The sequence below is a fragment of the Mirounga leonina genome, unplaced genomic scaffold, assembly GCF_011800145.1.
Source record: "Mirounga leonina isolate KUSES-001 unplaced genomic scaffold, KU_Mleo_1.0 Mir_154, whole genome shotgun sequence".
Taxonomy (NCBI): Eukaryota; Metazoa; Chordata; class Mammalia; order Carnivora; family Phocidae; genus Mirounga; species Mirounga leonina.
This window is the reverse complement of record NW_023270389.1, coordinates 23,521,647-23,537,864: the sequence shown is the minus strand read 5'-3', so window position 1 is coordinate 23,537,864 and position 16,218 is coordinate 23,521,647. Positions and strand designations below refer to the sequence as shown.

The window sequence follows — 16,218 nt, the reverse complement described above, 5'->3', positions numbered from 1 at the left end:
CCAGAAAAGACCCCAAATAGCCAAAGGAATGTTAAAAAAGAAAGCAAAGCTGGTGGCCTTACAATTCTGGACTTCCAGCTCTATTACAAAGCTGTCATCATCAAGACAGTATGGTCCTGGCACAAAAACAGACACATAGATCAATGGAACAGAATAGAGAGCCCAGAAATGGACCCTCAACTCTATGGTCAACTCATCTTCGACAAAGCAGGAAAGAATGTCCAATGGTAAAAAGACAGTCTCTTCAACAAATGGTGTTGGGAAAATTGGACAGCCACATTGCAGAAGAATGAAACTGGACCCTTTCCTTACACCACACACAAAAACAGACTCAAATGGATGAAAGACTTAAATGTGAGACAGGAGTCCATCAAAATCCTAGAGGAGAACACAGGCAGCAACTTCTTCGACCTCAGCCACAGCAACTTCTTCCTAGAAACATTGCCAAAGGCAAAGGAAGCAAGGGCAAAAATGAACTATTGGGACTTCACCAAGATAAAAAGCTTTTGCACAGCAAAGGAAACAGTTACACTGTTTTTGTGTACCAGTACTTTGCTTTTGCACAGCAAAGGAAACATGGAACACTACAACAACCGACAGAATGAGAGAAGATATTTGCAAATGACATATCAGATAAAGGGCTAGTATCCAAAATCTATAAAGAACTTCTTAAACTCAACACCCAAAGAACAAATAATCCAATCAAGAAATGGGCAAAAAAAAAAAAAAAAAAAAAAAAAAGAAACGGGCAGAAGACACGAACAGACATTTTTGCAAAGAAGACATCCAAATGGCCAACAGACACATGAAAAAGTGTTCAATATTACTTGGTATCAGGGAAATCCAAATCAAAACCTCAATGAGATACCACCTCACACTAGTCAGAATGGCTAAAATTAACAAGTCAGGAAACAACAGATGTTGGTGAGGATGTGGAGAAAGGGGAACCCTCCTACACTGTTGGTGGGAATGCAAGCTGGTAGCAGCCACTCTGGAAAACAGTATGGAAGTTCCTCAAAATTTGAAAATAGAGCTACCGTATGACCCAGCAATTGCACTACTGGGTATTTACCCTGAAGATACAAACGTAGTGATCCGAAGGGGTACGTGCACCCCAATGTTTATAGCAGCAATGTCCACAATAGCCAAACTATGGAAAGAGCCAAGATGTCCATCGACAGATGAATGGATAAAGAAGATGTGGTGTGTATATATACAATGGAATATTATGCAGCCATCAAAAAGAATGAAATCTTGTCATTTCCAACGACGTGGATGGAATTAGAGGGTATTATGCTAAGTGAAATAAGTCAATCAGAGAAAGACAAGTATGATCTCACTGATATGAGGAATTCTCAATCTCAGGAAACAAACTGAGGGTTGCTGGAGTGGTGGGGGGGTGGGAGGAATGGGGTGGCTGGGTGATGGACATTGAGGAGGGTATGTGCTATGGTGAGTGCTAATGAAGGGGGTAAATCAGAGGGGGAGATGAACCATGAGAGACTATGGACTCTGAGAAACAAATTGAGGTTTTTAGAGGGGAGGGTGGTGGGGGGATGGGTTAGCCCAGTGATAGGTATTAAGGAGGGCCGTATTGCAAGGATGTTATATGCAAACAATGAATCATGGAACACTACATAAAAAAAAGTAATTAATTAATTAATTAGGAAAAAAAAGAAGAAGGTGGTATTACTAAGCAATGTTAGAATAAGATTGCTAAGTCAGTACCCCTCTTCCAAAAGACCTACAGGGCCATCAACTTTAACCTTTTGAGTTACCTTTTTTAGTGGATGGTAATTCTTTGCATATTGATTACACAAAACTCTTTGCACTAATGTCTGCTCCTTCACAGTTGTAAAATTGCACAGAAAATAGAAAGTCAAAGCCAGCATTTCACTGAAAGACCACCTAGTAATCTCTATTGCTTATTTCTAAATCTTGGATAATTTTTCTGACAAAACTGAGAGCAATTTTATTTCTAGTATAATATTTACACATTTTGACTGTATCATTCATTCTCTTCCTTCTTGGACAGTTTGGGAAAAATGTATTGGGAATGTTGCATGAGAGAACTTTATTGACTATTAAAATGGTGAAATTTTAACAAGGTTTTTAGATTACTGTTATATTCTTTGTCCTAGCCTGGTGGTGGGTATTAAAGAGGGCATGTTCTGCATGGAGCACTGAGTGGTATGCACAAACAATGAATCATGGAACACTACATCAAAACCTAATGATGTAATGTATGGTGATCAACATAACATAATAAAAAAAATTTGATAAACAGGTTTCATGTTATTTAGTGAAAAATGCAGAAAATGTATTTATTACTTATTTATATTTATTAGATAATATAGATGATTTTTTTTATAGTAAACAAAACCTGAGGCTCCATTTATATATGTAAGGGGTTTGTGAAAAAATAGTGTATTATTAACATAGAGGAATATACAGAAGAATTACCATGCAGTAATTAAAAATGATAATCTAGGCCTGCATCTTCTATGTTTAAGTAAACATAATTAATATAACATAATAAAAATAATAAAATAATAAAATAAAATTAAAAAAATTAAAAAAAACAAAAGCAAGATTCCAAAAGTAGATTTAGGACAGAACTCCAGCTCCTCTTGTTAAAAAATAAACTGCAGTAAGAGTTCTAAAAAAAAAAAGAAACTAATGTGGGAAAAAAAGTCAGTTTCCCTAGAAAATCCATTAGTTTTAATGTCACAATTTTTGGAGTGAAGTTCTATTTTTGACTGTTTTCCCTTCTTCCTCCAAATTGTGTCATTTTGTCCTTAAATATATTCAGCCCAATATGGTTTACCTATTCCAAGTCATATATGTTATTTTTACTTGAATTAAGAGTACTAAGTACTAAAATATCCTAAAGAAATATATATATGTCTTAGTGAGTTGTGCCCATTATTGAAATATGACTTCTCCCTATGAATGCAAAATGAAAGAGGCTGCTTGGAGTATTGATATAAAGTCTTAGGTCATTGGTGAATTTAATGATATAAAATTAAAAGGTGCTTCTTTCACTGTATATGAGTGTCTTCATGTAATTTCTGGATTCATGCTAAGAACTAGCATCTGTTGAACATGACCTAAGTATTTGAGACCCAAGGGGTTCCTCTTTGAAAACACACATTTCTTTTTCCCCAAACTGGGCTTTGATATTTAACCATGCCATTCCTAGCAATCCTAGCATCATTAGTTTTTGATGTAGTGTTCCATGATTCATTGTTTGCATATAACACCCACTGCTACATTCAATACATGCCCTCTTTAATACCCATCACCAGGCTAACCCATCCCCTGACACCCCTCCCCTCTAGAACCCTCAGTTTGTTTCTCAGTGTCTATAGTCTCTCATGGTTCGTCTCCCCCTCCGATTTCCCCCCCTTCATTTTTCCCTTCCTACTATCTTCTTTTTTTTTTTTTTTAACATATAATGTATTATTTGTTTCAGAGGTACAGATCTGTGATTCAACAGTCTTACACAATTCACAGCACTCACCATAGCACATACACTCCTCAATGTCTATCACCCAGCCACCCCATCCCTCCCACCCCCCACCACTCCAGCAACCCTCAGTTTGTTTCCTGAGATTTAAGAATTCCTCATATCAGTGAGGTCATATGATACATGTCTTTCTCTGATTGACTTATTTCGCTTGGCATAATACCCTCTAGTTCCATCCACATCGTTGTAAATGGCAAGCTTTCGTGTGTTTTTGATGGTTGCATAATATGATCTCACTGATTGTTGGCCTTCAATCACTCACAGTTAATGCCTAGTGGGTCCCAAGTAATATTTGACATGCTAAAGATACAATCATGAACAAAACAAAATACAGTTCTGGCCCTCGTGGAGCTTACATTCTGAAGGACTTACTTCATATAACTACGAAATGCTACTCTCATCATCATGGAATATTACTGTATTAGTTTTGAAGGATTGCCATAACAAAGAACCAGAAACTAGGTGCCTTAAAACAACAGAGGTTTATTAATTCCAAGCTCTGGATTATAGACGTTTGAAATCAAGTTGTTGGTTGTGCTATGCTCTTTCCTAAGTCTCTAGGGGAGAATCCTCACTTGCCTTTTCAGCTTGTAGCCCTAGCTGTTCCTGGGATTGTGGCCAGTCTTTGTCTCTGTCTTCATATGGCCATCTTTCTTCTTTGTCAGGGTCCAAATTTTCCTGTAATAAAGACACCGGGGGTATTGGATTACAGATCCATCTTACTCCAGTATGATGTCATCTTAATTTAACTAATTATGTCTGCAATGACTCATTCCCAAATAAGGTCACATTATGAGGTACTGGGGTTAGGATTTCAACATATCTTTTTAAGGGACATAGTTCAACACATAGCAATGACTTTAGAAAAATAAGGGTACATTTACAATAATGTATGTTTGGAAAGGTGTAATTCTCATAGGTATAAGCCCCATTTTAGTTTTAGTAGTGTGGTCAGAATAGAGTGAGAGAAACTTGGCAGTAGAACACAAAGAGATTTTCTTTTTTTCCCTTGATCTTTGGAGTCAGAGCACCAAACATAGAGTTAGAGGGATACACCAATTTAAAAGCACAAAAATGATGCCAGGTGCAAAGTTCTTAAGGCATGGGGGGAATTGCAATGGAGCTATGTCCATTAACTTAACATCCAGATGTAGATTTTCCAAAGAAAAACACCCACCAATAAATACATAGAGAGACTAACATGTATCCACTGAACCTGTCTGCTGAGGACAGAAAGTCCAGGCAGGTATTGCCTTGTTTGACATGAGTATAGTCATAAAAACTCATGCATGGACTCTGTGACCAATATTGCAGACTCAGAGGGAGGTAGGAAGGGACAGCACCAAATAGAAATTGGAGAAGAATCTTCCTTTGGTAGTGATCTACTACAAGTTCCAAAGCGAATATCTGCAAAGGTTTGACATCCTACAGAGCCCAAGGCATTATTAGCACTTGAAAAAAGTGAAATAGTGTTTCTGAAAGAACTGTCTGGGTAGCCTGGGTCAGAATTATTTTTTGTGTGGTTAAAATGGTAAGACCTATCTTAGTAAAGAAGAATTTTAAGGGTGAAACAAGGAAATTAGCTTTTAACAAGATCCTGCATGATTCTTATACTAAATTCAGGTAACCAGAGCACCAGAAGGAAAAGAAAAGAAAAAAAAAGTAACAAATTAAAGTCAATATTAAGGCAAATTAACAATAGTTACACAAAACATCTTTGTAGTAATCAGAATTGTTACAGTCTGTAGAAAAATCTGGAGAGGTTTTCAATTCATATATTTTTTCAGTTCATATTTGAAGATATTAGAATAATCTAAAGATGATAGCACATCAATGTGCTAGTTATTTATGACTATTGAAGAAAAACTCCTAAAAATATAAGAAAATGAATCCACCAGTAAATTACCTGAATAATTCATGACTACCAAAACTAGTCCAGAATTGAAAAAATAATTGCATTATAGAAAAACTATTAAAACAATTCACCAAACCAATGTCAAAAAAAAATCCCCAAAAGGTACCATCAATTTGATAGAATCAAGATAGGCTTTTGAAAGCAATCAATATCTGTCCACTCCTGATAGGATTTTTAGTAAGATATAAATGTTTATTGCAATTCCAGGGATGACAATATAATTATTGCTAAAGCACAAGAGGCCTTCTAAGAATGCATACCACAGTTGATATTTTTTCCTCAATAAGTGCTAGTCAACATAATAAAAATTAAATGTAAATAAAAATATTGGAGATTTTTAGATGACATGATTGTCTGTCTAGAAAACCCAAGCAATAAACCTGGAAAAAAAAGTATTACTGCATATGAAGGAATTCAACATGGTAGCTATTTACAATACTAAAACCAAAAGTTAAAGGTTAGAACAAAACACTTTAAAAATAGCAACCAAAATTATAAAATACCCAGAAATAAATGTCACAAAGAATATGTAGGGTCTATGCAAATCAAACAATAAAATGTTGTTGACCAATAGAAAGCTAATATTATTAAACAATGAAAATGTGTCAATAGGAGAAGATACCACCTAGTAATTGTAATTCCATTTTTTTTTTTTATTAAACACAATTATAATTCCACTATTACACTGGGATAAATGTGACTAAAACTGTGGGGTTCTGGGGAAGGTCCAGAAAGAGTGCACTAAGTTGACCTATTTGGATGGAGGTAAATTCAAATAAAGTTAGTTGGAGGAGAGAGTTCAGAAGAACAAAAGGAAGGAAGGAAGGAAGGAAGAAGGAAGGAAGGAAGGAAGAAGGAAGGAAGGAAGGAAGGAAGGAAGGAAGGAAGGAAGGAAGGAAGGGAGGGAGGGAGGAAGGAAGGAGAGAAGGAAAAAAGGGAAAGCACATTTAAATCTGGAAAAAGAAATATGAAGAGAATATTTAAAATAAATTAAAATCATGAAAAAATTAGTAGGGATAAACACTAAACTCTACTAAGTCCCTGAGTATTAGAGAACTCTATTAGTGCTAAGAAGGTCCTCTAAGAATATACTAACATTAACTGGCTTTGATTCTCGGAAAAGTTGTTATTAAAAAAATAAAAGAAAGCTCTGCTCAATATTATGAGTAGTTAACTTAAAAGTCGTTTTTCTGTACCTGAGAAAAGACATGGATCCAAAAGTATTTTGCTTTGTATGTTAGCTTTAGCTTTAAAAATATCCTTTGTATAAACTTATGCTTTAATATCTTATGTTCCCTGGTGATCATATGGTCTCAGAGATCACTAGATTAATTGTTTTACTTCACATAATATTATAATGAGGAGGGAATCTGGAAGTCATTTAATGAGAGAATTTATCTCATGCAAAATTGTCTTTACCTCAGGAAAAAAACAGTCACTGCATTTCAAGCTGTTATCCAGTCTTTGGTACATTTATATATATTGGAGAACTCTTCACTTCACAATGATGGCCATTTCAAAATTGGGTAATCTCATTCCTAATTCTCCTATTTCTCTATGATTAATCTTATACAATAGAGCATCATATTATGAGTCATCTCATTTTAATAATGATGGCCACTTCAATATTTAAAGACAGCTATTTTGTTACTGCTAACTGTTCATATTTAGGCTAAACATTTCCAGTTCCTTAAACTTGTCTTCATATGAGATGCTTTCCAGATTCCTCATTATTTTGCATAAGGCTTTAAATGACCTAATTTTAGTTAAACCTCTGTTGTTTAGTTCAACCCAGTACTGAACTTCAGATATTATTGGAAGAATGGACTAATAGTCTTATAAATTTGATAACTCTAGAGCAAATCTTCATGGCCTTTTGTTGAATTACTTGCATAATAGCCATATGTCCTTTCAAAATTGCTTTTGTATCCATAGCAGATTTGAAATAATTTAGCTTGATATCAATATTAGAGTTACTTTATTTAAAATGAACTGCCTTTTCAGCCAAAAAACAAGTAAAACAGACTCAATGATGGATTTCTAAGATACTACTGGAGTTTTGTGTCTCTGTGTGCATGCACTTTTGTAACATGTATGTTTATGTATGTGTAGGGATGCATACGTGTTTTGCTAGAGGATATTGCAATTTTTTAACTGAAGTATAATTGACATACATTATATTAGTTTCAGGTGTAAGCATAATGATTTGACATTGGTATACATTGTGAAATGATCACCACAATAAATCTACTTTCCATTTATCACCATACAGACTTACAAAGAATTTCTTTTCTTATAATGAAAACTTCTAAGATTTATTTTCTTATCAACTTTCAAATTTGCAATACAATATTATTGACTATAGTCACCTTGCTGTATGTTACATCCTATGACTTATTTTAAAACTAGAATTCCACTTATATTTGTAATCTAAAAAACAAAACAAATGAACAAACAAAATGGAACAAAACTCAGATATATGGAAAACAAAATGGTGATTGCCAGAGGGGATAGGGTTTGGGAGGTGCAAAATAGGTGAAGGGGATTAAGAGTTACAAAATAAAGTTTCTAGTTTATAAAGATCACATTGTAAAAATTTTGTGATATTAGGAAAAATGAAATTAAGTCTATTGTTTGTGTAAACATTAAAGTGCTTTCTTAGCTGTTTTGGAAACATAAAATAAGTGTATTTGAGACCATTTAATTAAGAAAATTTCAAATAAAAAATAACATTTCAAATGATTATTAACAAATCATCATGAACCTAATATTTCTTTTCACCCAGTTTTTTGAAAATATTAATTATGTCATCATATGAGAGAAGTTTGCTGGAATTTAGGGAGAAAGCAAATGTACTTATTAGCGTGCTACTATTTTTTAGACTGTTGCTATTATTGTATTGTAGATTAAATATATAATATTCAGTTCCTTAATTGTTTTGTCTGGTTTATAACCTAGCTATGTTGACTTTAACATTCTACATGTTGTTACTACTCCTTTGTTGATCCATGTATATTTTAATATAAACTTAAATAAATAAATAAAGAGGTAAAATGTCCCATAATGTGGGTCCCAAATAGGCTCAAAATGGACGGAAAGGCTTTTTAAAAATAGATTTTCAGGCTGGTGCCTTAAGATTCTGATACAGCATATCAGGTGGTGGTGTTCGAACTGGATTCTTCAAACACCCAATTGATTCTAATGACAGAGAAAATACTTGTGAAAACACTGATTCAAAATTATTCCAAAGACACATATTATTGCTGTTTTGAATTATTTATACCATTCATTACATCTGGTAATACAGATAATTGAATTAAATATATGATATTTGAACTTACTCTATGTTTAGAATTAGAAAGTAACAGCTTCTCTCCAAAAAATTCAGTATTTTTACTCAGTTTTCATTTTCTGTAGTGGGGATTCACTCAAAGTATATAATGCATTAAATAAAATTATTTTAAAATGTATTCATCTTTAGATTAATTATATTTTTATCTTCTGCTTGCAGGGTACAAGTTGAATTCTATATGAATGAAAACACATTTAAAGAGAGACTAAAGTTATTTTTTATCAAAAACCAGAGATCAAGTGAGTAATTCATTTTATTCTCCTGTGTATATGTTTGTACATATTTGCCTAAAAAAATTCAGCCATGCAATCCTTTTGCAAAATATCTTTTATGTAGAATAAATATGATAATCTTTTCTGCCAGGCAGTAAAAGTTTAGAAAGCTATAGATGTTACATTTGGTGGTGTTAGGATTTTTGAATACCTGTAATTCCCCAAATCCCACATCAATAAGCAGACTTGTGAGCGGACCATCTGGATTAGTCGAGACATTTAGGAAAATAATTTAAATGTGGGTCCCCTTATTTTAACTGTGAGGGATACTGAGAAGGCTCTGACCAAACCGGAATAATTATCTGATTTATTGAGGAAGAGTTTAATGCTTCCCAATCATGCCTGATAACAAGGGTTTTCTGAAATGTACAGATAACTAGCACCCTTCTCTGGAGATTTTGAATCAGGAAGTGTGGGCCTCAGCTCAGAGTTTCACACTCCACTGATGCTTCTCATCAGATAAATTTGGGAAACATTTCAACTTCAAGAAGACATGAAATTGGCATAGTCACTGACCTAAGACCATTCAAGGCTGATGTGTCAGTGATACTTGTAGCCTCCCTGTAATGCCACATATTTTTTAAAAGCCATATATAATGAGTCAATATATAATTTTTCATGTGATTATTGCTTAAAATGTCAGCAAACAATGGAGAAGTCTGTATTATGGATTGGTGTAGACTTTTTGTTCTTTTTGACCCTGGAATCTTCTTGGGGTGGTCTAGATTAAGTTGTGTCTCTATAGGGTCCAAAGAGAAAAGCCCAAGTTGTGGGAGTTTATCCAAATACCGAGTGTAGGGACTGTTTCAGTATGTAAGGCACACTGGTTAGAGATTCTTTTTTTTTTTTTTTTTAGATTTTATTTACTTGACAGAGAGAGACACAGCGAGAGAGGGAACACAAGCAGGGGGCGGGGAGAGGGAGAAGCAGGCTTCCCGCCGAGCAGGGAGCCCGATGCGGGGCTCGCTCCCAGGACCCTGGGATCATGACCTGAGCCGAAGGCAGACGCTTAACGACTTAACCAGGTATCCCTGGTTAGAGATTCTTAATGGCAAGTTAGCTCCAGAGTTAAGGCTAATCATAGCTAATGCCTTTCCAACCTGGTTGTTTAGAATTTCCAAGGAAGTCCCACCAAGAAGTATTACCTAAAGTGGCCACATCATCATCTGAATAGGTTTCCTTGATTTTAATACTAACAATGCTATCTTTCCAGGCCAGAAAAGATAGATGCATTATTTGAATACTTCACCAGCAGCCAACTTTGATTAAATAGTCATTTGAGGAGACCAGTTCTATAAAACCAGGGCAATGTCATGAACAGTTTAAAAGACTTTATGAAGAAGCTAACCCATAAAATGTACCTAGCATTTTAATAGGGAAACCTAGGAAAAATTACACAATTAATAAGCATTAACCTTTTATTGTTAAGAAATGTTACTTCAAGTACACTCATATATAGCAGAGTAAAAAAAATGACATTTCATTTCCAGATTTTATTAAATAATAATTATAAGAAGACCTTTCTGAAAATTTTATTCATAATGCATCAATCAGATACCACCTGATAATTACAGGAAAGGTAATGCTTCTATTAATCAGACTTTAGGCATATTTTGCTTAATGTTAATTGCTCTTCTTCATCATCAAGTATTATAGGCTGCATAACTATGACCTATACAGTTTTACAGATACATACATGGCAGTCTTAATACCCCCAAATATCAAAGATTTCATTGGTATTCAACCTAAAGTCAAAAGTAGGTTTCAACTGGTCAAACTAAAAAGTGTGTGTGTATGCATGTATTTTCCAGCAAATGCGATTATGACTCTTCTACAATTATATAATTACTAATTGAGAGTACATATATAATTATATACATGATTATAATTTCTCTATAATCAAATCCACAAGGTGTTCTGAAAGTAAAAGATTTATAAACTATCTGATGAACTTGTAAGTGTCTAGGTTTTCTAGCTAGCTAAAACTTATTCCAAAATTCATGGATACAAAAATTGCTTACACTTCTAAGAATATTTGAACCAATCTTGATTGGAAATATTTTTGTGGCTTCTGAATGCTCAAACCTAGATTTATCCTTGAGTATAATATTCATTGCCATTTTCAGTGCATACAATCTGTCAATGTCAGTTTTTGTTTAAGTATTTAGGTAATTAAAATTCAGCTACCTAAAATTTAAGAGTTTAGACAATTATAGTATTATAGTTTCTAAATACAATTTAAGTTCTATACTTAAAGGTGTTATTTTTGACAATTTTTTTTTGGTCCTTCATGAACTAAGTTCAAATAAAAATTAAATTTTTGTTGTTTGTTTAAAGGTCTAAGAATTCGTCTATTCAATTTTTCTCTCAAATTATTAAGCTGCTTATTATACATAATCCGAGTGCTACTAGAAAACCCTTCACAAGGAAATGAATGGTAAGGTGTCTTTGTCCAAACTTCAACAATATTCTTTTTATTACTTTGAAATGGATTATAATTTAATTTATTTTTATTTTTATTTCAAGATTTTATTTAAATTAAAGTTAGTTAAGACATAGTGTAGTATTAGTTTCAGAGGAATAATTTAGTGATTCATCACTTGATACAACACCCAGGGCTCATTACAAGTGCCCTCCTTAATGCCCATCACCCATTTACCCCAACCCCCAACCCACCTCCCCTCCAGCAACTCTCTTTTGTTCCCTATAGTTAAGAGTCTCTTACGGTTTGCCTAAAAATATTTATTTATTTATTTATTTATTTATTTATTTATTTATTTATTTAGAAAGCAAGGGGAAGGGCATAGGGAGAGAGAGAGAGAATCTCAAGCAGACTCCACACTGAGCACAGAGCCCATCCTGGGGCTTGCCCTCACGGCCCTGAGATCATGACCTGGGCCAAAACCAAGACTCAGATGCTTAAAGGACTGAACTACCCAGGTGCCCCTCTTTCTCTGTTTTTATCTTATTTTTCCTTCCCTTCACTGTGTTCATCTGTTTTGTTTCTTAAATTCCATATATGAGTCTTTCTCTGACTGACTTATTTTACTTAGCATAATACACTCTAGCTCCATCCACGTCATTGCAAATGGCAAGATTTCATTATTTTTGATAACTGTGTAATATTCCATTGTGGAATCTATATCTATATCTATATCTATCTATATCTATATCTATCTCACTTTTAATTTATCCATTTATCAGTCAATGGACATTTGGGCTCTTTCCATATTTTGGCTATTGCAGATAGTGCTGCTATAAACATTGGGGTGCATGGGCCCTTTTAAATAATTATTTTTTATCCTTTGGATAAATACCTAGTAGTGCAATTGCTATTCTCATTGTAGTTTTAATTTGCATTTCCCTGATGCTGAGTGACGTTGAACATTTTTTTATGTGTCTGTTAGTCATTTTTATGTCTTCTTTGGAGAAATATCTGTTCATGTCTTCTTCCCATTTCTTAACTGGATTTTTTGTTTTTTTGGGTGTTGTGTTTGATGAGTCCTTTATAGATTTTGGATACTAGCCCTTTATCTGATATGTTATTTGTGAATATCTTCCCCCATTCTGTAAGTTGCCTTTTAGTTTTGTTGATTGTTTCCTTTGCTGTGCAGAAGCTTTTTATCTTAATGAAATCCCAATAGTTCATTTTTGCTTTAGTTTCCCTTCCCTCTGGAGATGTGTCTAACAAGAAGTTGCTGTGGCCGAGGTCAAAGAACTTGCTGCCTGTGTTCTCACTAGGATTTTGATGGTTTCTTGTCTCACATTTAGGTCTTCCATTCATTTTCAATTTGTTTTTGTGTATGGTTTAAGAAAGTGGTCAGTTTCATTCTTCTGCATGTGGCTGACCAATTTTCCCAACACCATTTGTTGAAGAGGCTGTCTTTTTTCCATTGGATATTCTTTCCTCCTTTGTCAAAGATGAGTTGACCATATAGTTTGGGTTCATTTCTAGGTTCTCTATTCTGTTCTATTGATCTATGTGTCTGTTTTTGTGCCAGTACCATAATGTCTTGATGACTACACCTTGTAATATAGCTTGAAGTCCAGAATTGCGATACCTCCAGCTTTGCTTCTCTTTTTCAACATTACTTTGGCTGTTTTAGGTCTTTTCTGGTTCCATACAAATTTTAGAATTGTTTGTTCTAGCTCTGTGAAAAATGCTGGTGTTATTTTGATAGGGATTGCTGAATGTGTAGATTCCTTTGGGTAGCATAGACATTTTAACAATGTTTGTTCTTCCAGTCCATGAGCATGGAATGTTTTTCCATTTCTTTGTGTCTTCCTTAATTTATTTCATAAGTGTTCTATAGTTTTAGGGTACAGATCTTTTACCTTTTTGGTTAGGTTTATTCCTAGGTATCTTATGGTCTTTGGTACAATTATAAATGAGATTGATTCCTTGATTTCTCTTTCTGCTGCTTCATTATTGGTGTATAGAAATGTAACAGACTTCTGTGTTGATTTTACATCCTACAACTTTGCTGAATTCCTGTATTCTAGAGATTTTTTGTTGGGAGTCTTTTGGGTTTTCTACTTAAAGTATCATGTTGTCTGCGATGAGTAAAAGTTTGACTTCTTCCTTGTCATTTTGGATGTCTTTTATTACTTTTTGTTGTCTGATTGCTGAGTCTAGGACTTCTAGTACTATGTTGAGCAACAGTGGTGAGAGTGGACATCCCTGTTGTGTTCCTGACCTTAGGGGAAAAGTTCTTCATTTTCCCCCATTGAGGATGATGTTAGCTGTAATTCTTTAATATATGGCCTTTATGATCTTGAGTATGTTCCTTCTATCCTTACTTTCTTGAGGATTTTTATCAAGAAAGGATGTCATATTTTATCAAATGCTTTTTCTGCATCTATTGAGAGGATCATATGGTTCTTATCCTTTCTTTTATTAATGTGATGTATCACCTTGATTGATTTGCAGATATTGAACCACCCTTGCAGCTCAGGAATAAATTCCACCTGGTCATGTTGAATAATCCTTTTAATATACTATTGGATTAAATTAGCTAGTATCTTGTTGAGAATTTTTGCATCCATGTTCCTCAAGGATATTGATCTGTAATTATCCTTTTTAGTGGGTTCATTGTCTGGTTGGAATCAAGGTAATGCTGGCCTTATAAAATGAGTTTAGAAGTTTTCCTACCATTTCTATTTTTTGGAACAGTTTTGGAACAGAAGAATAAGTATTAAGTCTTCTTTAAATATTTGGTAGAATTCCCCTGGGAAGCCATCCGATCCTGGACTCTTGTTTGTTGGGAGATTTTTGATTACTGATTCAATTTCTTTGCTGGTTATGGGTCTGTTCAGATTTTCTCTTTCTTTCTGATTCAGTTTTGGTAGTTTATATGTTTCTAGGAATTTATCTATTTCTTCCAGATTGCCTGATTTGTTGGTATATAACTGTTCCTAATATTCTCTTATAGTTGTTTGTATTTCTGAGGTGTTGATTGTGATCTCTCCTCTTTCATTCATAATTTTATTTATTTGGGTCCTTTCTCTTTTCTTTTTGTTAAGTCTGCCTGGGTGTTTATCAATTTTGTTAATTCTTTTAAAGAACCAGCTCCTAGTTTTGTTGATCTGTTCTATTTTTTTAATTTCTATATCATTAATCTTTATTATTTCTCTTCTTCTGCTGGATTTAGACTTTATTTGCTGTTGTTTTCCCAGCTCCTTTAGATGTAAGTTTAGGTTGTGTATTTGAGACTTTTCTTGCTTCTTGAGGAAGGCCTGTATTGTTATATATTTACCTCTTAGGACTGACTTTGCTGCATCCCAAAAGTTTTGAACTGTAATGTTTTCATTTTCATAGGCTTCCATGTATTTTTAAAAATTTTTCTTTAATTTCCTGGTTGATGCATTCATTCTTTAGTAGGTATCTGTGGTCTTTCCAAATTTTTTCTTATGATTGACTTCAAGTTTCATAACAGTGTGGTCTGAAAATATGCATGGTATGATTTCAATCTTTTTGTAGTGGTTAAGGCCTGATTTGTGACTTAGTATGTGATCTATTCTGGAAAATGTTCCATGTGTATTTGAAAAGAATGTGTATTCTTTAGGATGAAATGCTCTGAATATATCTGTTAAGTCCATCTGGTCCAGTGTGTCACTGTTTTCTTGTTGCTCTTCTGCTTAGATGATCTGTCCATTGCTATGAGTGAGGTGTTAAAGTCCCCTACTATTATTGTATTATTATCAATGAGTCTCTTTAAGTTTGATATTAATTGACTATTTATTTGGCTACTCTCAAGTAAGGGGCATAAATATTTACAGTTGTTACATCTTGTTTGATAGACCCCATTATTATGATATATACCCTCTTCATCTCTTATTACAGTCTTTGGTTTAAAATCTAGTTTTTCTGACATAAGTATGGCTACTACAGCTTTCTTTTGATGTCCATTGGCATGATAAATGGTTCTCCATCCCCTCACTTTCAATCTGGAAGTATATTTGTGTCTAAAATGAGTCTCTTTTAAGCAGCATATTGATGGGTCTTTTTTTTTTTTTATCCATTCTGATACCGTATGCCTTTTGATTAGAGTTTTTAGTCCATTTACATTCAGAGTAATTATTGAGAGATATGAATTTAATGCCATTGTATTGCCTGTAATGTCATTGTTCCTGTAGATTGTCTCTGTTCCTTTCTATTCTTCATTGCTTTTGGGCTCTCTTCCACTCAAAGGGTCCCCTTTAATGTATCTTACAGAGCTAGTTCAGTGTTCACGAACTCCTTTAGTTTTTTGCTTGTCTTGGAAACTCTTTTTTTTTTTTTTTAATTTTATTATATTATGTTAGTCACCATACAATACATCATTGGTTTTTGATGTGGTGATCCATGATCCATTGTTTTCGTATAACACCCAGTGCTCCATACAGTACGTGCCCTTAATACCCATCACTGGGCTAACCAATCCCCTTCCCCCCTCCCCTCTAAAACATTGTTTCTCAGAGTCCATAGTCTCTCATGGTTCATCTCTCCCTCCAATTCCCCTCCCCATTTTTCCCTTCCTTCTCCTAATGTCCTCCATGTTATTCCTTATGTTTCACAAATAAGTGAAACCATATGATAATTGACTTTCTCTGCTTGACGTATTTCACTTAGCATAATCTCCTCCAGTCCCATCCATGTTGATGTAAAAGT

The 16,218-nt window shown here is 34.1% G+C and overlaps 1 protein-coding gene across 2 annotated transcripts in view; it reads left to right on the top strand.

Moving 5' to 3' along the window:
* KCNT2 (potassium sodium-activated channel subfamily T member 2) overlaps positions 1 to 16,218 on the top strand; it is a 379,267-nt gene that overhangs the window by 95,685 nt on the left and 267,364 nt on the right. For both annotated transcript variants that reach the window (XM_035010164.1, XM_035010163.1), the window contains exons 2-3: positions 8,956 to 9,035; positions 11,406 to 11,505. In XM_035010164.1, coding sequence (XP_034866055.1) covers positions 8,956 to 9,035; positions 11,406 to 11,505 — 180 coding nt within the window. The remainder of the gene's footprint in view (positions 1 to 8,955; positions 9,036 to 11,405; positions 11,506 to 16,218) is intronic.